At 42.6% G+C, this 19,950-nt stretch overlaps 3 protein-coding genes across 5 annotated transcripts in view; 2 read left to right on the top strand and 1 right to left on the bottom strand.

The window, feature by feature from the left end:
• The window catches only part of sash1b (SAM and SH3 domain containing 1b), a 45,382-nt gene extending 33,506 nt beyond the window's left edge, over positions 1-11,876 (top strand). Inside the window, exons 3-18 of the mRNA XM_061082378.1 lie at positions 93-143; positions 581-630; positions 2,410-2,453; positions 2,830-2,916; positions 3,049-3,167; positions 3,371-3,472; positions 4,494-4,626; positions 5,247-5,647; positions 6,476-6,550; positions 6,640-6,783; positions 6,887-7,019; positions 7,236-7,405; positions 7,487-7,693; positions 8,132-8,282; positions 8,595-8,726; positions 10,013-11,876. Coding sequence (XP_060938361.1) covers positions 93-143; positions 581-630; positions 2,410-2,453; positions 2,830-2,916; positions 3,049-3,167; positions 3,371-3,472; positions 4,494-4,626; positions 5,247-5,647; positions 6,476-6,550; positions 6,640-6,783; positions 6,887-7,019; positions 7,236-7,405; positions 7,487-7,693; positions 8,132-8,282; positions 8,595-8,726; positions 10,013-10,821 — 2,808 coding nt within the window. The 3' untranslated portion in view covers positions 10,822-11,876. The remainder of the gene's footprint in view (positions 1-92; positions 144-580; positions 631-2,409; positions 2,454-2,829; positions 2,917-3,048; positions 3,168-3,370; positions 3,473-4,493; positions 4,627-5,246; positions 5,648-6,475; positions 6,551-6,639; positions 6,784-6,886; positions 7,020-7,235; positions 7,406-7,486; positions 7,694-8,131; positions 8,283-8,594; positions 8,727-10,012) is intronic.
• Positions 11,877-11,972: 96 nt separating this feature from the next.
• On the bottom strand, positions 11,973-13,609 carry ddo (D-aspartate oxidase). Of its 3 annotated transcripts, none has more exons than XM_061082383.1 (4): positions 13,438-13,609; positions 13,188-13,296; positions 12,908-13,093; positions 11,973-12,703 (listed from the first exon to the last, which is right to left on the bottom strand). In XM_061082383.1, the coding sequence occupies exons 1-4, from the start codon at positions 13,607-13,609 to the stop codon at positions 12,154-12,156; spliced, it is 1,017 nt and encodes a 338-aa protein (XP_060938366.1). In that variant the 3' UTR covers positions 11,973-12,153. The 3 variants fall into 3 exon arrangements, with proteins under 3 accessions (XP_060938366.1, XP_060938365.1, XP_060938367.1); XM_061082382.1 differs by having other exon boundaries at positions 11,973-12,712; positions 12,917-13,093; XM_061082384.1 differs by lacking the exon at positions 12,908-13,093 and having other exon boundaries at positions 11,973-12,712.
• An 897-nt stretch (positions 13,610-14,506) lies between these two features.
• On the top strand, positions 14,507-19,494 carry zbtb24 (zinc finger and BTB domain containing 24). Its single transcript, XM_061082379.1, has 7 exons — positions 14,507-14,528; positions 15,849-16,647; positions 17,315-17,482; positions 17,588-17,671; positions 17,756-17,839; positions 17,934-18,015; positions 18,445-19,494. Exons 2-7 carry the CDS (start codon positions 15,873-15,875, stop codon positions 19,295-19,297), a joined length of 2,046 nt encoding a protein of 681 aa, XP_060938362.1. The 5' UTR covers positions 14,507-14,528; positions 15,849-15,872; the 3' UTR covers positions 19,298-19,494.
• Positions 19,495-19,950: the final 456 nt, after the last annotated feature.

The following is a 19,950-nucleotide window of genomic DNA, read 5'->3' as shown; positions in this document are numbered from 1 at the left end:
TGTCTGATTCAGCGAGACGATTATTATTTCTATTTCCGTGTTATGATGACACTATAATTTACTCCTCGACTTCCCCTGCCTGTGTTTTTCAGGGAAAGGTTGACTCAGCGGCCACATCAGTGCAGCTCCGCTCTCAGATCCAGGTGAGTGTCCAGCTCCTCTGTGTGTCAGACCTCAGGAGAAGGACGACTTCCTTCGTGCGTCAGCAGACAGGCTGATAAGAGCCGAGGAATTGCTTTGTCATGACTGTCCTGAGCCAAACCACGTACAAAAAGTAACATCTGACTGACTGTGGTGCGGAGAACTGACCTTGAGACAGTTCCCGCATGTTACAGAACAGATGTTAAAATATGGTCAAATGTGACCAGTGGAGTGTTTGGGTTTTCCTGCCACCGAGATTTGTATTTTTAAAATGCAACGAAGTACAAACAAGAGGGTTGAAAACAAGTTTTGTTACCTCCTAAATGCTTCAGTCTGTATATTTTGTCTGCTACACAGTTTCTTTGAGGGAAAGGTCATAATTTACAATCACCATTTCTTCTGTATTTATTTATATTCACACTTTTTTCATCTCTTGAAGGAATCCCTTGGACTCAGCAGCACCACGTCCACTCCGGAGACAGAAAGAAGGTACAGAATTATTATTTTTGGAGATGTTGGAGATCCACAAGATCATAGTAATACATATTTACACACAAAATAGATACAAGCATCTGAAACCCACACTTGAGACTATTTTAAGTAGGGTAAATACTATAATGGGTTATAATAAACATATAATTTGTCCGGATAATGTGCAGTGTTGTGGGACGGACTAAATAGTTCTTATTTATTTAAACCATATCAGTTTTAGAAGCAGAGATACCATGTTTCCTCCTGTATAACCTCTGTCGTGCTGTGAACACGTGCGTTTCCTTCTGGAGTCCAGTCACATTTATGAAGCATCTCTGTGTCACCTCTGAACTTCCTTCCTTCCCTCCATTGTCTGTTTTGAAGGATTTGAAGATTAGTCATATTTTTTGTCATATGAAAGTTGAATACGATGAAAGAAATAGACTGATTTGATTAAGTATTAAAAACAGAACATTGCAAATTGAGCAATAGAACATTGTTATTGTGAAATCAGCTGGTCATCAGAACCTGAACAAGAACACAAGAAGGAAATCTTGAAATCTCACTTGCCTGCCCTCTAGTGGGGCCAACACATACTGCTGGAGAAAGCTGATGCCCTCAGAAACAGTATATTGTTAAAGTAAAGATATTTAAAGGAATAATTATTGCATTAATAAATGATAACTTTATATTATGTCTTTTCTTCCTATTTTTTCCCTTATTCACATGTTATCTTGTTCTGTGCTGCAGGAAAATGGGAGCATGTGAAACCTTTTGAGATTGTTACTGTGATAAAGAGCCACACAAGCAAATTAGATTTTCATAAAAACATTCACTGTCTCCCACATAATCTTTTACTTTGTAGAATCTAGTGGAGGAAAGACTCTGACTCAACAATCCTTAAAATGATCCACTGTTTGATTATTACAGTGTTTTGATGGATTTGTTATATATGTGTCTTGATGTAAGAAAAATAGCTGCTCTAAGCACTTTCACCTGCTGGTCTTAGAAAATCAAAAAAAAATTGTGTTTGACAGATATAACTGATATTTTTAAACGAACAAACAACCATCTAGTTCAGTTACACCAGAGTAATACATAGTTTTGGTTTTGTATGACAAGACGGGAAACCCAGATCTGTTTAGTGTCAGGAAAATAAATGACTAAGCCATATAAGAACAATTAATTTAGAAAACACGCACAGAAAATGATATTTTAACAGATCTGTGGTGGGGGAGACCTCCACTTGTCTGTGGACAACACAACCTGCACCGGACACAACAACTGTGAACTGTGAGAGACAGTTGTCCACAACAAACAGCCCAGAGAGATGAAGACAGACAGACAGACAGACAGACAAAGAGAAAGAAAGACAGAAAGAGGGAGGGGGGAAAGTGTGCAGGGAATGCAGAGGCCACGGTAGCGCTGCTGTTGCTGCAAAACCTCCACTGGACATGAAAAGGCTCTATTGTTCCTGCGGTGGCCGTAGAGCACTGACCTCTGTTCATCAGCCAAGAGCAGCCAGTCTTTTTCATCTGTTTGGACTACTTTGATTTGCCTCCACTATGGTGCCACTGTCATGAGGGACAGTGCGCTTTTTGTGATTTCTATTTAGTTTAGTTTTTTTTCCTTTTTAAACTGACGCAAGTTTGGAGGATAGAGAGACATGTTGAGGGAGATGGTGAGATAACGAGGAAGATGAAGAAAATAACTTTGGAAAACAGGTACTGGTCTGTTCAGGGAGTTGATTCACGATTTGAACTCTTCAATTGAAGTAAGTATTTTGTTTCTTTGTAGGTTTCCTGTGCACAAATCCAGCTCTGATGATGGATCATCTGGAGGTAAGATGTTTTTTCTTGTGATCTAAATTTCATAAATGCATCATTGTAAAAAAAAGTGACCTCTCAAATTCTTTCACGCAATATTAAAACCTAAGAATAGTGTTGTTTTGTTTGCTTCAGTGCTCCAGTGTGTGATTGCAAGGATTATTAAATTCAGCATATGTTTTTATTTAATAATAGCAAAAACAATGTGAACTGAATCGTTTAAACATGCCTTAACTTCTTTTTACACTTTAAAGAGCAGTGTGCAGAGGAATATATCATAATTATTATTGTTTACCTCCTACCTACCCTGGTTACCTGTTTTGTTAATTTGCTGTTTTATATATTGTATTTTTTGCCTTGAAATAAAACTGAATATTTGTTTAATGTGCAGGAAAATTGGATGGAAAGAGAAAGGGCAAGTCTATTTGGCAAAGTTTCCGAAAGTCACAGAAGGGAGTGACGCGTCAGATTTCAAAAGGTATGTCGAGTTAAATACACTAGAACCTGCTCTACATGTTGACACACTTTACCCAGTACCACAATACAACTTTTAAAAGCACCTAGTTGTGTTTAATTCTGTTAATGTGTCATGTCTGATCTTTTGCCTCAGGCTCGGGTGACGTCGTTGGTTTTGTGGCCAGTGAAATTACCATGAGTGACGAAGAGCGCATCCAGCTGATGATGATGGTGAAGGAGAACATGATCTCTATAGAGGAAGCCCTGGCACGGGTATGGAGTCATGCATCCTGAATTCTCACAGCTGCTGTTTCATGACTTTAAGAGTTTACTGTGAAAAGACTTTTGAACACCTAATATGATCTATAAAGTTAAAAAAAAACATTATTTGTATAGCTGCTGATGGATAAAAAACATACCTAAACAGGTGGCAGGTTTCACAATCATGTTTACAGTCATCTTTTTTTTTTTTGCAGCTGAAGGAGTTTGAGAATCAAAACAGACAGACGTGCAGGTCTGATCCCACAGAATGGACCGATCCCTCCAGTCCCAGCACAAATGAATCACTCATCTACAGCGTAAGTCTCTAAGCTCCCAGTTTAAGAGCACTTCAGGCAGCGCGTTGGGCCTGAGAGACTCTGACCTACCGATGCCAAGGCTGCCGGGCTGTTGACAGCATCTCTCTCTCTCTCTCCCTGTGCCCCTGTCCCGGCAATGAACCAGGGCCCCTCTAAAGCCCTGCAGCTCAGGGCACTCTCCCAACTGCAGGCCACTGGGCGGACTTCTATTCATCCCTGTCAAAGCGCTAACCCCCCATTGTGCTGTAGTGTGCGGGTGGATTCAGCACAGGGCCCTGTTATGCAGGTCGCAGCTCTTTTATGCACGGGTGGGGTGATTAAGGGGGCTCAGGTTCAGGGCACATTTTTCGGATTCATCTGGATGGCCCAACTATTTCTCTCTGCTCTGTGTTTGTGTGCGTGCGTGCGTGTGTGTTCCCCTATCACTTTCTCATTCTGTGTGATCCCTTGTTGTTTCTGTTATTTAAATTCCATCTTTTGTTGCCATGAGTTTGTTTTTTCTATCATTTTATTTAATTTTCTGGAGAAAACAGTCCTCGTCACCACTTTATTTTCTCACTTAATAGTAAGACCCGAATGTGTTCCACCGGTATTTTCTTAACGACCCTCATTTCTAATTATGGTTAAGGTGATTTCCGAGCAGCTCACATTTTATGTTCCCACGTACAGAAAGCCTTCTCTGCTGTGTTGTGATGCAGAGCGCGTGAGACAGCTGTTTGCATTGCCTTCCCCGTCAGCACTGTGGTTTCCTACCACAGTTTTATATTAGGCTGCAAGTACTTTCCACTGCTGGTTCTTAAAACTGCATCTGTATCTGCAGCAAGCACAGAGCTGAGATACTTTTTATTGTCATACGAGATACTAGAAATAGAACAATTATTAAAAGATACCTTCAAATGTGTAGCTTATGAACTTCCCCTGATTATACAGAGCAAAATTTTGATTAAAGCGTAATTACCTATTATATCCAAAATATTCTTAAAAGTCCTAATTTTTTCTTTCTTCTTTTTTTCTTGCTCAGCCTTGCGACCTGTCAGACAATGATCAAGAAGAATCCGTTACGTTCAGGAGGCTCCATAAACTGGTCAACTCCACCCGGAAGGTGAAGAAGAAGCTGATCAGAATCGACGAGTCTAAGAGGCCTGGAGCAGAGGGTACAAAAACAAACACCCCCGTCACCACTGACTTGATCTCATGAAGCACAAGTGGACGTCGCAGCCATCGTAGTTTTTTAGGTCTTAGCAGAAAACAATGTTGCTAAACAATGTTTTCGCTCTCATTTTATATGATTCTGGTGTCTGAGTGCTGCAGATTCAGTCTGTGGATATTTTGCTGTGCATATGGAAAAGATTAAAAGCAAACAGGTGTTCAGAGTAGGAACATACTGTGTAGTAAAAGTTAATCGTGTACTCGGGCCGCCATAAGGCTGATTGTGATGCTGCGTCTGGAGAAAATATCAGTAATTGTCCGCATCTAATTACAGTTTGACCAAACATATGCTCTGTAATAACAGTATTTAGCATTTCTTTTCACTTGCTGTTGAGTGTGTGTCGGTATAATTTTCACTGATGCTTTTTCGGTGTAATTATGGTAATTTTCCAAAATAGTTTGATGTGCTCAGAAAGTTAACATCCCATAGAACTGGCCTTGGCTGACCTTACTACTGTAGATAGATCAGATATTTACAAAGAGTTTAACTGTATTCATTTCATGAGATGAGTCTGCTACATCACATAATTAATTCCCATGCACTCTTTTCTTTCTACGTACACAGAGGGCCTGACCACAGACGGTCTTCCCTATGAAGATGCCGCCGCCTCCCTGTACTCGGGTGTGCTGAAGAAGCCTGCAGTTTGCCCCATGGACCTGCTGGCTTCGGCCCTGCAGGAGCAGCTCATATATGACCGGGACTCTGACAGCCTGACCACCTCCCCCTCTTCCAGCAGTCTGGACACATGCAGCAGCCAGAAAATCTTCCAGGCCTTCAGCAAGTCCAGCGAGAGCCCAGTTCATCAGGAGGCGAGTGGAAGGGGGGAGGCGAGGCAGGCATGCGAGGGCAGTGCCTCTCCCTATTCTGAAACTGAGGGCTGCAATGAGGAGGAGCTCAAAATCGCTCGCTCGGTGACCGATGGAGAGCTCCGTCACCGTATCCTTAACCCACTCGGCCACCACGGGGTGAGTCCAATCAGAGACTAGCTCTAATTTCAACTTACTACACTCCACCTAGAAAGACCCAATTCACCCACATGTGAATTTCTATGCCTTTGTCATCACCGAAAATCCAGCTGCTCACAGACACACAGTGATCATACATATTAAATCCTCTCCAATCCCTTTTTCTAAATCCTGCAGTAATCACATCAATGCCCAACAAAACAGTGTTCTGTGAACCAATCCCCCCTGAGAACACTGCTCCGCCACCTGCACCGAAATGAAGGCCGACCCAATATGAGATAGAGTTCAGACAATAGTTCAATTCATTACTCTGATAGATGTCTTGACCATCCTGCACGGATATTTCCATGCATATTTATTCTCTAACATTGTCTGGTATTCAGTTCATGGTCGTATATTTTTAACATGTAAATAGTTCTAAGAAATTAGGAATAGCTCATGTGGACCTGTGGCCACCTGAGCTGCTGCAGGACCATTTGGGTCAGATACCCACTGCCAACTGGGGGGTCATGGAGAGACAGAACCAGGAACTACCTCTCCAGACGAACATTTACTGCTATTAAATGTCAAATGTGACACTCATTTCTTGTAATTTGTTTTTTTGATTATTGGTTGGATCTTGGATCTGAGCACTGATTTCTTGGGACTGAATGTTTAGTGGCTCGTCGACACTTTGGGCTTTTAGAGATTCTAATCCTATTTCTTCACATTCTAACAAATAATCTAGTATTTTATAATTGTCACTTGAAGCCTCATTTTTATATAATTCAAATAGACGACCCCACCCTTAGCTACATCACTGATTTGAGGTTTCCCTTGTTTTCACAGAGAGCTTGTAGCTTTGGAGGATTTGACCTGACAAACCGCTCGATGCTCACAGTCATGCCCGGCAGTGACAACACCGTACGTTACTGTCTTTCCTCCTGCATTTCCATCGACTGAATCAAGATGAATGTGTTTGTTTATATACTGCTTCTTTGTATGTAATTCAGAACAAACATGGAGACGGTGGAGTGAGAGACTCAGTAAAGTCTCCACCTACATCACGTATTTCTTTGGGAAAAAAGGTCAAGTCTGTGAGGGAAACGATGAGAAAACACATATCCAAGAGATACAACAGTTCTCTGTCTGAACAGGTGAGAACTGTCCTGATATTACATTAAAATACTGTGGTTTTGACACAATATTTTGAAGGTAATGGGTAATTTTGTTGTTGTTGTTGTCTTCTCTGTATTTCAGTCGAGTCCAGATCGCATATCCAGCTGCCCTCACTCACCTCAGATAGACTCAAACTCTTTGGAGAAACCCAAATTGAAACCAGGAGGGTCTGTAGAGAGTCTGAGGAGCTCCCTCAGTGGGCAGAGTTCAATGAGTAAGTCAGTGTGTTTACAGTGTGTGTGTGTGTTTTGTATGTGTGTGTAGTGTTAGTTTTAACTCGGCCTTGGCTACTCAGACGTCTGGTGTTTATCAGACAAATGTTTAACGGACCATAAATCCCCTCTTGGATCGTCCAAACCTTTTTTTGTAAAACATCTGTCACCTCTCAAAGTATTCTCGAGTACCAACAGAGCCGTGTGGTTTTGTGCAGGTGGTCAGACGGTGGGCACCACTGACTCCTCCAACAGCAACAGAGAGAGTGTGAAGTCCGAGGACGGGGAGGAGGACGAGCTGCCGTACCGCGGACCCTTCTGTGGACGAGCCCTGGTTCATACTGACTTCACCCCCAGTCCCTACGACACCGACTCCCTCAAACTGAAGGTGCCACCAAATAAAAAATCCCCAGTTATGAGCTGATGTCTTCTAAATAAACTCACACCTCATTTGTGGTTTTCCTTTCAGTGCGGCGACGTCATTGACATCATCAGTAAGCCGCCGATGGGCACGTGGATGGGGATGCTCAACAGCAAGGTCGGCACCTTCAAGTTCATTTACGTGGATGTGCTGAACGAAGAGGAGGCGAAGCCCAAAAAAACGCGCAGGAGGAGGCGGGCCCGGCAACCCAAACCCACCTCTGTGGAGGAGCTGCTCGATCGCATCAACCTCAAAGTAATCAAATCCTGTCTCAAGACAACACAAAGAATGATATTTTAAAAAAGAAATTTAACTACTGTGCACATATAAAGCTTCAACCTGGAGGCAGTGAGCTTATCTTAGCATAAAGACTAGAAACTGAAAAGTAGCTGTGTCACAAGGATGAGGAATATATGGATAAACATGTTTATGAGCTTTATATGTGTTTGTTGTAAAAATAGGCTTAATTCTACTCACATGTTAGTTAAGCTAAAAGTGTGTGCTAGCTCAATTTTCATTTCCTCATCTAACTTGCCAAGAAAGTGTACACATGCATTTGCCTAAGACTTTAAATAAGTACTCCTCAAGTAAAAATTCAACAACATTTATCATTTCAATAATATAACTATAAATTTGATTGATGACTTTCTAACAACGTGTGTATTGATCTGTCTGTGTCTCTTCCTTCCACAGGAGCATCTCCCCACCTTCCTGTTTAACGGCTATGAGGATCTGGACACGTTCAAGCTGCTGGAGGAGGAAGACCTGGATGAGCTGAACATTCGAGATCCCCAGCACAGAGCCGTGCTTCTCACCGCTGTGGAGCTGCTGCAGGAGTACGATGGTGAGTCAGGTGACCAACAATGAAACAAGCCGAGTCACTCCGTCTTATTTAGTCATATTTACATAGGACTGAAATATTGCAGCATTTATTAGGACGTACAATCTTAAAGTTTCTCCTTTAAACAAAATGATTTATGAAGTGTCACCTCCTGTTGCTGTGGAATATATGTGGATATCTAATTATATGTGATCCTCTTTTTGTTATAATACTGATAGCTTTTATTTCCAGTCCTTACACACATGTACTGAGGGCTCTTTTTGAGATCATAAGAATTGACCATCTGCCCCCTGCTGGTGGTGTTGTGCCTTGCAGGTAGCAGTGACCCCGAGCGGGGCAGTCAGTCCGGAGGCTCGCAGGAGAAGCTGCTCCTGGACAGGCGCGGCCTCCTGGGAGATTCCCCGCGAGACTCGGGCTGCTACGAGAGCAACGAGAACCTGGAGAATGGTAATGACAGTCTAAGTCGCCTGTGAACACTGTCCTCCTCCTCCTCCTCTGCCTCATCCTTCACTAGAAAGACTCGCACGGTGATCAGTCCTTCTCGGCGCTCGAGCAAGTCACCAACTTCAGTTTTCATGCTCCTCTGGAAAAGACTCTGCTGTCGTCACATTTGCTTCTGGCACTCTCTCTCTTTCTTTTTTTCTGCCAAGCATCTTCTTCTTGGAGTCATTCTCTCTCTTCAGTTTCTGCATCATCGAGTCAATCTGTTTTTTTTGTCTGTTCAGTGCTTTTGAGAACTTTTTACTTGCCTTTCTTTACAAGCATTACATTTTCAGATTTTATAACACTCAACGCAGAGAGAGGAGATAACACAAGGTGCTCTGTTGCTACGGGACTTGAAAGTTCACTCGAATTATTTTGAAACCGCAGGGACCTTCACAGACGTGGTTCACACTCAGTCTCACAAATAGATCTGCACCTGTGAGTTGTGTGGTGGGTGTGTGCGTTTGCTGAAAGGGTGACTGTTGAAACCGATGTGTGATACGAGTGTTTAAACAGACCTCTAGGCTTAACTAGATAGAAATAACTCTTCTCGGTAATTGCATTACATATTTACTGTGAATGCTTGTTTTATTCATAACTATATCATACATTGCAGTTGTTTGCTTACGTCTAAAAAATTGTAAAGATGCAAAGAGTTGTGCTAACTGTAAACGAGGGCTTCTGTGAATGTCTAAAGGTTCATGTGGTTTTGTGAACAATAACCGATCAGCCACGCGTGTAAAAGTGTATTTCTCTAAAGAGTTTGTGGTTTTTGTGTATATTTTTTTAGTCCTGTAAAATATAACGTTGCACAATATTTTAATATGTGCCTGGAAACTGCACATTGCAGAGCAATTAAGATATTTACTAAATCGTATAATTGTACTTGTTGAAATATGGCATTTTGTATAATTGTAAATGCACCAAAAGGCCGACTTATGACTAAACACAGTGAAAAGGTAAACTCTAACACTTCAGAATGAAAGGAGGCGGGTTTAGGGTCTAAAGTCTCAGCATTTTCTGACGTGTGTTTCTGTCTTGGTTGAGCGTGAGGAATAAATTGCTCCATGCTTCACCAGACCTGACTGCTTGCTTCTTTTCTGCCATCAATCACTCATTTTTAGTTTACTGTGTCGGGCTTCTCTTCTCGCATCCGCCTCTCTTTTCCAACACTGTTATTGATGTATTGGAATTGAATATTCATCACAGCTGACTGCATGATCTGCGCACACTGCACTTGTTCGTTTCAGGAAGGGACAAAAAGACTTCTTCGTCCATGAGCAGGTCCTCCTCTGGTTTCCCGTCAAGCCTCCTCTCATCCCCTGAGTACCCTGCCCTCCCTTTGACCCTGACCTCCAACAGCCCAAGTAAGACTTTACTCCACAGTGACCCAGGCTGGCAGCCTTGTGTCTTACCATCACTAAGACCCCCCAAGAACAGTTTATGTCCCCTGAGCTCAGCAAAAGCTCATCTTCCCAGCAGAACCATTGCTAGGAGCCAGAGTTGCATGGAGCTGAGGAGAAGCCCAGCGATGGAGCCGCTGGTTCGCTGCTCCTCCCTGTCAGGCCTCCACAAAGAGCCGAGGAATAAACTCACTGACCCTAAAGACTGGAATCTGAGTCCCAGTTCCAAGAGTGAGGAGAGCACGAAGCAAACTGCAAATCCTCAAAAGCATTTCATGCCCTTGTTTCCATCCTCCCAGTCTTCAACCGCCACAAACAAGGCTGCGGGCGCCGTGTTTCCAAACCCTCAACAAGGAGGAACCACACAGAGCACACGCCTCAAGCTGCCGCCCACAGAGACAGAAGACAGGTCCAGTCATCCTGTGAATATGCCCTCCGTGCCTTCCCTGACAGAACCTTCCTGCATCTACAACTACACAAACCGCATCTCCTCAGAGGACAACAAGGGCCATTCGCTTTCAGCCACTTCTGAGGGCCGTCGGCTGAAGATGCAAAGAAACAAGAAGCCGTCAGTAAATCTGGGTTCATTGAAGGAAGAGAGACTCCAGAGTGTAGAGCCGCCTCCTGAAAAGCACTTGGCATCAACAGCACAGTAAGGTGTCGATTTTATAAATGTAAATTGTTGCTGTTGGTTAAGCACCGTTTTTTTGTTGTTGTTTTCCAGATGTTTGAAATTCCGATTTGTTTGTGTGTTTGTTTTCAAATAACTTGCTTTCTGAAAATGTAACCACATATTATTTGGGGGAGAAAACGCTGTTGCCTGCCATAAAAGATCTTAAGGGAAAATGCAAATGAATGACCAACATCGCCGATTTATTTACACCACAGACCCAGATGTTCCCCATTCAGCTAAATCTTTACAGGGAAACTGCCTTTTGTAAACCAGAAAATGTTTAAATAAGTAAATATTTATTGCAATCATTCCTTATTTCGATTTTACTGAAGTTAAACGTTTTCTCCGTTTATTTGTCGTAACTTTCACAGAAGACGCATCGACATGTCACTGTAGGAAAATGAATGGATTCCATTTAGCTGCTTCACTGTCAGGGTCCTGGTTGAGGCTGTCACGTCTCACTGGGACGCTTGAATAGACTCCGGTTAGTGCCTCCGCCAAGGATTGTACGTCTGTTGGTTTTTAAGCAAGATTACACAAAAACATCACAACAGATTTCCATGAAACTTAATGGAAGGATGCAGAAAGAGTGTGTGAGATGTGATGCAGCTTGAGTCAAGTTAAGGACGTTGGTAGAAGTGTGCCCTCTACTGGGTGGTGTTGTTAATGTTTCCAGTGTCACATGTTTTTCTACTGTCAAAACTTCTGCGGTGAAAACTTGACAGATGAGTAGCATAAAGAAGAACAGAAGTTTCCAGACAAACCGTTATTAGGAGAAACGTGTTGATTCTGAATTGTAATTTCAAGTAATGACAGGAATTCTGAAAATAAAATGTTTTATGTTCTTGGCACAATGAACAATTAGCGGTGTTGTGGCAAACAGGTACAATATACAAACGGTTTAAAGCTTAGTAGTTTAACAATTGCACTCAAACATTTGTTTTTAATTTCACATCATGTACAGTATTTTCCATTTCAGTGATTAATTTATAGATAAAGGTTTTTATATATGAGCTTTATATAATGCTGATCACACTGCTACATCAATAAAGTTTTTTATTTGAATGAAGTAAATCTCTTATCAAAATTATTACATCACCTTATAACGAATCCGAAGAATCATTAACCCCAGATGGCAGTAAAGTGTTATTTTTTTGTCTTGTTACACTAAACCATGTAAAAGCTACAGTAGATGTATAACTTTAAGCATTTAATAAGCTCTGATCAGTTGATATGTTGTGTATCAGTGATTTAAATCTTCCAGCAGTTGTGTCTTGTTCTTTAAAGTGTTGTCTGTGTAAAGACCAGGTTCCGTTCACAGTTTAGCTTGAGCAGGCTTTTCTCTGAGGCACTGTCGGACCAGGCTCATTGCATCCAGGGCCGTGCCCCAGGCCAGAGTGACCCCCCAGCCCCCGTGGCCATAGTTATGGACCACTGGTACCTGGCGGCCCTGCAGCTGCACCACCTCCCTCTCCAGCCTCAGGTTCCTCCTGCTCGGGCGCAGACCCACCCACTCACTGAGAACTTTGGCTTTGCTGATGGACGGCTCCAGCCGGCTGCAGCGCTCCAGGATGCTCTTGGTGTCTCCCTCGTCCACCTCGAGTCGCCAGTCCCCCTCCTGCCTCGTGCCGCCGATAGTGGCGCCGTGTATGCCGGGGTAGATGTAAGTCTTTCCATCTCCGTCTCGGATGAAGTGCTGCAGCCAGGGCGCCTCCACCTTGAGGACCTGGCCTCTGACGGGGTAGACCTGGCTGTCACCCACCAGCAGCTTGGAGCCCAAACCAGAGCAGTTGACAATGATGTCGTAGCTGTTGCTTAACTCCTGGAGATTGTCGACTTTCCTCTGGTGCACTTGACCTCCAGCTCTTTTGAACCTGTAGAAAACATGTACAACAAAAGTTATACACCTGCATCACATTATAAGGAATTCATTTAACTTAGTAGATTCAAAACAGAATCTTTAACTGCAATCAGCAAAGGCGTTTATTAGGGATTTACTATTTAAAGAAGAAAATTGCATTCCAGTATCACATATAGTTATGTGAATGGACGTAAACTATGATGGTGACGGGACAAACCTGTTCTCCAGCCACGGCAGGTAGCTTTCACATTCACATTTGATGGTGGTGAACGCTTGCCCGAACGTATGATCTGGGAACCGTCTCAGTTCGCGGTCAGTCATTTGTCGGAAGCCGATCACAAACTCTGACCAAAAGGGAAGTTTATCCGCCGGAACCTCTTTGAAAATTTGCCAGCTGGAAGGAAATGGAAAAGAATAAATTACCGGGCGCCAAGAGAACGATTTTAATCTGGTTTATCAGTCGCTTCTTTTATGGCATCGATTGTTACCCAGAGCTCAGCATGACTCCGGCCTCTGGGGCGTGTTGGGATTGAGCGATGGCCAACAGGTGATCAAAGCTGTCCTTGAACCAGAGCCTTTGTCTTTCCAAGGGAATATCTAATAGAGAAACCAATGTGTAAAACCAATGTGTGCTGCATATTTACTCTATGGGAGGATTTTGAATCTCTAAAAAGGTCACCACTCTGGTGAACCTGCACTGACAACATTTTGAAACGTGGGAGAGATATGGTTGAATACCTGGGAACTCTCCGGCAAACATGATCCCTGCAGCTCCATCACTGGTGGTGTCCGGGCTGAACTTCTCCGACAGCAGAGTGACCGAGCAGGAAGGAAGCGCCTCGGCGATGCAGACGGCGGTGGAGAACCCGATCACGCCTGCTCCCACCACCACGACCCTCACGCTCGTCATGATGGACGGGCCTGCGTCTCAGACCTGGAGGGAAACCGGAGGAGGACAAATCGTGTCAGACGCTGCCTGCAAGAAAACCTTTGATATAAGATAACTAATCCACAACTTGAAGTGTTTATGAATGTTGGAAGCGGCTGCAGAGGGTCAAAGATCCAAACCCATAAAGGTTCATGTCTGGGCAGGGGGTGTGTTTCTGTAATAATGTGTTACACAACAGACACTGTACAACTAGGTCACAGGCAGCCAAACCAGTTGAACTGGTAGAATGGTTTGAGAAAGTAAAAGTTTAAACAGTGAAAAATGTATATTGCATTTGGTCATACATTCAATAATCTTACCTGAGCAAAACATTACAAGAAAAATGTACTTGTGTATGTAAAGTATAATTCGTGCTACTGAAGAGCATTTTTATTATTAATTATTGAATAGGGTGTTTTCATTTTTCACACAAACCGATCAGTTGATTGAATTTTTGAACCGTTCGGAAATCAGGAAAAAAACATATTTCCTTTATAGCTCAAACATGCTCACTTTGCAGTGATACTTTCTGCAAAAGCAACATTTGTTCTACATTTATCAAATAAGAAGATGATCAATATTTATGTATTTAAGTGTTATTTTTTCTATTGATTGAGAGATTAATGAACTAATAACTGCAACAGCAATGTTGTTCGATTGGAAGATGAGACTAAAGGTGAGAGACGATTATCTTACCCAGTATAAATTTAATATCCGGAGGATTAAACAGATATTAAATGTCTGTTGGTGTCGCAAATGGAAAAGTAGATTTATAAAAGGCCTGTTGGGTTCAGAGCAGCAGCTTCTCAGATCCACATCCTGTGTAGATCAGCCACACGCGAATCTCGTCACATCTCGCGATAGTGCATCACTCACTACTTCCGCTCCGACCAAGACGAAGGTAAGGTCCTGAAAGCTCACTGTTTAAAATTACTCTGAGGTTTTATCCGTTTAGGTCCTGGTGCTGAGAGTTAAATCCCTAAAACACACACGATTTGATCCAGTGCAGCGTGTTTATACTTCTGCTAGCTAGCTGTGTTTGGCTAGCAGCGTCTGCATTGACAGAGACGGTGTGAGTTAGCTTGTTTGCTAACTTGATCACATCAGCGCTCAAGAACTGAAAACATTGTCAGGTAAACTTCCTATAAACGTGGAAAATGCTGCGAAATGCTTGATTAAAAAGACACCGAATTATTTGTATAGTTTCATTAACTAAAACTGAAACGATCACGTACTGAATCGATCCACATTTGGTGATTTGCAGATGTTAAAACCGTCTCCACATCTGAGCACAGTCAAGATTAAACCACTTTGTTTTCTATTACTGTCTATTCGCGGTATTACGGTAAGAGTGTGTACAACGGATTTCATATTAAAAACATTTTAACACATTTATATTTTTACAGCGAAAATCTAAATTAAATACTTTTATTTCTGGCATCAATATAGGTTTTCTAACGTGTAAACACCACATTCATTGTTGCACATTTACAACTAATAAGGTAATAATAAGGATTTGTTTTATTGATGATTCAAGCAAATAGCAAGAAAGTTAATACAGTTTTATTTCTCCTGTCTTGCTGTTTTGAGTTTGAGTCTTAAGTCCTTGATCCATTATAATATACGTGTGTGCTAAATCATTTAGAAAGGACTGAATATATTTTCATACAATCTCCTTCATTTATTTAGAAAAAATTAAAGTTTCAAATAGAAGTTTCAATTAAAAAATCGTGTATTAATGAATGAACAAAACAAGCATATCATTCAACAAAATAATATAATATTGGATGGGGAAAATAGTCCTTGACTTCAAACTGTATTTCAGAGAAAATATAGGCTTTATCTTTTATTTTGATGAATACTCCTACCATAATATGTAGTATAGACAGGCACCGCAAAACCAAATACAGGAATATACACAATGAAATTCAAGCAAAAACACTCATTGCAATAATAAAACTAGAATTTGGTAAAATTAAGGAATGAAATACATAAAGATGCTATGATTTAAGCTATTGCTGTATTTCCTCAGAGCTCTTATTTCAAAAGATCTGTCTCCCTTGGTCTTTAGCTGAGAGTCAGGAACAGTTAAGAGGCCCCTGCCAGAGATACTTGTACAAGTAGTTAATTCAATGTTAATAAAATTAAGTCAGCTAATTTAAATCCACACAAATGTCCCCTTCACTCAGTCGTTTGCGCTGTTGCTCTGTTTTTTCTTCAGGAGCCGAAGGGATCATCTTCGAAGATGCCTCAGAGAACAACAGCTTCATCTTCCACCCTCACTGCCGTTCATTCAGATTCACATGAGCAGAGCATCCTGAGCAAATTCGACAACCTCCGGAAAAGGGACCTTCTGTGCGATGTCACGTTAGTTGTGGAGGACGTGCACTTCAGGGCGCACAAAGCTCTGCTGGCAGCGAGCAGCGAGTACTTCTCCCTCATGTTCACATCGGGGGATCCCATCAGCCGGTCGACCTTTACACTGGGCGGGATGGAAGCTGAGATGGTCTCTGCGGTGCTGGAGTTCATCTACAGTGCACGCGTGTCCCTGGAGGAGAGTTCCGCCGAGCAGCTCCTGGCCACGGCTCATCTCATGGAGGTCGGCGACCTTGTCAGAGCGCTCGCTGAACTCACACGCTCTGCAGCAGGGGTCAGAGGTGACACAGCCAAGGTGCCCGATCTGTCCAAACGCAAAAGAGGACGACCAAAGAAAAATGAGGACGTGTCAGTGAAGAAGCTGGAGGACTCAGAGGAGCGTCGTACTGGAGATGTGGACTTGATAGCTGAAGGCGATTCAGATTATAACCCACCGGGGCCCCAGAGCCGACAGAGCAAACGCAAAATCAGGCCTCCAATCAAGTACAAGAGTTACAAAGTGGACCAGGAGACAGCGGTGAACAAAGAGCCTAAGAAAAGAGGGAGGAAAAGAAAATATCCAAACACGGAGGCTCGATGTGAGGACTGTGACAAAGTGTTTAAAAACCACCTCTTCTTAAAAATTCATCAAAGAACTCACACAGGTAAACACGGAAAGGATAAGAGTAGCTTGTTGGTTTTAATCCAAGAGACACAATCCTCCTTTCTGACTTCATTTTTATCACAAATGATGTCTTATTGTTATAGTTTAGTCCTTTATTCCTCAATTCCCTCAACACATAAGATAGTAAAGTAAGATAATCCTCTATTTGTCCCACAAGGTTGGAAGTTGCAGAAAGAGGAATAGTGAAACTAGGGAGCAGCACTGTTAATAATAAAATAATAAATAAGTAAACATGCAATTTTTAAACGTGGGGAACAATACGAATATTTATAATGTATACAAGATAAACAGGATTTTCCTTGGAGCACATGCGGCTAGTTGGATAGATAGATAGATGGATGAATGGATAGATGGATCGATAGATTGATAGAGGAATGAATAGATAGGTAGGTAGATAGATAGATAGATAGATAGATAGATAGATAGATAGATAGATAGATAGATAGATAGATAGATAGATAGATAGATAGATAGATAGATAGATAGACAGACAGACATCACTGGAACACTGGTTTGTTTCGGGTGTTTACTCCTTTTAGGAAAGAGTGGTGAGTTGACTGATCAAATGATGTGTGTATGACTCTGCTGGTGATACTGCACCGTCCACCTGTATGTTCACCACTGTAACTTCCCTGTATGTCCCCCAGGAGAGAAGCCTTTCCGGTGCCAGGTCTGTGGGAATAGTTTCACCCAGAAGCACACGCTGCTCGTCCACCAGCGCATCCACACCGGAGAGAAGCCGTTCGTTTGTTCCATCTGCTCCAAGACTCTGTGCACCAAGCACACGCTGCGAGAGCACATGAACCTCCACAAAGGTGAGATCAGAGGAAGCTAGTGCTCTGTGTTATATTCTGGGGCTTAATCTGTTAGTGTTTCTCTTGCTGAACTGTATATTGTTGTCATTTCACCCGTATCAACAGAGGAGAAGTCCTTCAACTGTGATAAATGTGGAAAGACTTTCACTCAGAAGAGGCAACTGAAAAGTCATTACAGAGTTCATACAGGTGAGAATCAAATCCATTCAGCAGGTGAATTCTAATGTCACTTTAAAGGCTGAAAATATATATATCTTTTTTTTTTAATTAAAGGTAAATCGTTGCCGGAATGTGCTCAGTGTCATCACAAGTTTTTGGACACGGCTCAGCTGAAAAAACACCTGAGAACTCACACAGGTAAAATCAGACTGAGCTTCTTCGACAGATCTGTGGATAAATACTGAGACATTTCAAACTTACAGCAGAGTTCACGTGAATAATGTTTTCACAGGGGAGAAGCCTTTCACATGTGAGATTTGTGGGAAGTGTTTTACAACCAAGAGCACACTGCAGACCCACATCCGCATTCACAGGTGAGAAATGAGTTATGGGAATTTGACTTTGGTGTAACGACTTTAATTCATTTCTACATAATATTTAGAGAAGCTATAATCTATATATACAATTTAGCAACTAAAGATGAAGACAGATGTTTTTCTTTGGTAGCTGGAGACCAAAAACCGAGTGGTGTTAATTTCATCATATGTACTGTATTTAAAAAATACAATAAGAATAATAAATATTTCTATTCATTATTCAATTTGACCATTTTACATTAGGATATCCTCATAGTCTTCAGTCAAAGGTTCTCTATGCAGTTTATTTTAACAGTAGCCGTGAGATAGTTTGAGTTTTTCAAAGAGAAGCCGTGGGTTTGTGTGGAGAGAAGAAACGAACCTATAAATATATAAATAGAGGTTTATCTTCAGTTAAAACCAGTGATTGTGTTTCTTTTTTTCCAGAGGTGAGAAACCATACGATTGCACCATCTGCAACAAGTCCTTCTCCGACCCCAGTGCGAGAAGACGACACGTCACCTCTCACTCCGGAAAGAAACCTTTCACCTGCTCCTCCTGCAACCTGTCCTTTACCCGTCTGGACAATCTGAAAACTCACACCAAGACCCACAGGAAGGAGCGAGCGGCGTCCACCGAGTCCTCGTCCGACACGGCAGCAGAAGCATCAGCAGCACCTCAGGAGGAGGTTCGCAACATCCTGCAGCTTCAGCAGTACCAGCTCCCCCCCGGCTCCGAGCAGGAGATCCAGCTGGTGGTGACCGGAGATATGAATAACATTAACTTTGTGCCGGGTCAGGAGCAGGAGATCAGCATCATCACCACAGAAGGGGAGACGGCGGAATCGTCCGACTCCAGACTCACCCTCCTCACCCAGCCATCGGGACACATGCAGAACGTGGCCCTGGTCGCTCAGGGCGCCATGGTGGACCACGGCCCTCAGATCCAGACCGTCAGCATGCTGGAGGGACAGATGACACACCCGTCGGAGCAGATGCATGTCATCACTCTGAGTAAAGAGGCGATGGAGCAGTTGCAGTCCCACCACGGACCCCCGCAGCCCCTTCAGATCGCTCAGCGCCCCGTCCCACAGCTGCAGGTGATGCAGCAGCCGCTCCAGCAGCTGGGCAGAGAGCAGCACAGTCAGGCCATTCACATCAGCAGCCAGAGCAGCCAGCCCATCTCCATCAGCCAGACCAGCGAGCAGATCTCCAGCCACCACATCCAGGGACAAACCTTTCAGATCCAGGCCGGAACTGTCTCCTACCTGTACACCACTGGGCTCCCGCAGGAGGGCTGAGAGCTGAGGGCGACCCGGCTCAAGGAGGACATCCATGTGATGCTGAGGAATCTAAACTGAAACATGCTGCTACAGTAGACCACTATAACAGACTGGTTTTACTGCTTTCCCCACTGTACAGCAATGGATTTACAATCATATTCTTGTGAGAGCAAATCCTTAGAGGAAAATAAAATAATATGCAACTCTGGAAATTATTTTTGAGGCTGATGTTGATATTTGAGAATAACAAAAGTCAGTGGAAAACATTTGTCTTGAGTTCACAAGCAGTTCCATGATCACACAAACATATCCATACATTACATTTTCGATCTGACTTTAATTAGCAAACATTTAAAAAGAATTTGGTGACATTTTGCAACATTAAAGAATATTTCACAATTTACAACCAAGTCCAAATTACTTGAACAGAAAGTTTCATGTCAGACATGTGCAGCTTAAAACAGTGGTAGATTTTATTGTAAAATAAGAGATAAGATAAGATGATACGATAAGATGAAAACGAGAAACATGCTCTCAGGTTGACATCTTGGCTTTTGGAAATAGAGTTCATTGGACTTTGTTCAGACAAACAATAAATCAGCAGCATTTTGCATATTAGTCGGTTGCTAGCAGCTGGAAAAACTCGCTCAACAACTCCATGGCTTCTTGAA

The sequence above is a fragment of the Limanda limanda genome, chromosome 12, assembly GCF_963576545.1.
Source record: "Limanda limanda chromosome 12, fLimLim1.1, whole genome shotgun sequence".
In the NCBI taxonomy this organism is placed as follows: Eukaryota; Metazoa; Chordata; class Actinopteri; order Pleuronectiformes; family Pleuronectidae; genus Limanda; species Limanda limanda.
Note: the sequence above shows the minus strand (reverse complement) of the source record. Positions and strands in the feature narration are given on the sequence as shown.

What these genes read in the sequence shown, in the direction of transcription:
- ddo (XM_061082383.1), bottom strand. Translation starts at nt 13,609, where the DNA reads ATGACGAGCGTGAGGGTCGTGGTGGTGGGAGCAGGCGTGATCGGGTTC. An exon ending in GGAGTCATGCTGAGCTCTGG is followed by an intron (nt 13,094 to 13,187) that starts GTAACAATCGAT and finishes ATTTCCTTCCAG; the next exon opens with CTGGCAAATTTTCAAAGAGG. An exon ending in CTGGAGAACAGGTTTGTCCC is followed by an intron (nt 12,704 to 12,907) that starts GTCACCATCATA and finishes CAGGTTCAAAAG; the next exon opens with AGCTGGAGGTCAAGTGCACC.
- zbtb24 (XM_061082379.1), top strand. Translation starts at nt 15,873, where the DNA reads ATGCCTCAGAGAACAACAGCTTCATCTTCCACCCTCACTGCCGTTCAT. An exon ending in ACACCTGAGAACTCACACAG is followed by an intron (nt 17,840 to 17,933) that starts GTAAAATCAGAC and finishes ATGTTTTCACAG; the next exon opens with GGGAGAAGCCTTTCACATGT. An exon ending in ACCCACATCCGCATTCACAG is followed by an intron (nt 18,016 to 18,444) that starts GTGAGAAATGAG and finishes CTTTTTTTCCAG; the next exon opens with AGGTGAGAAACCATACGATT.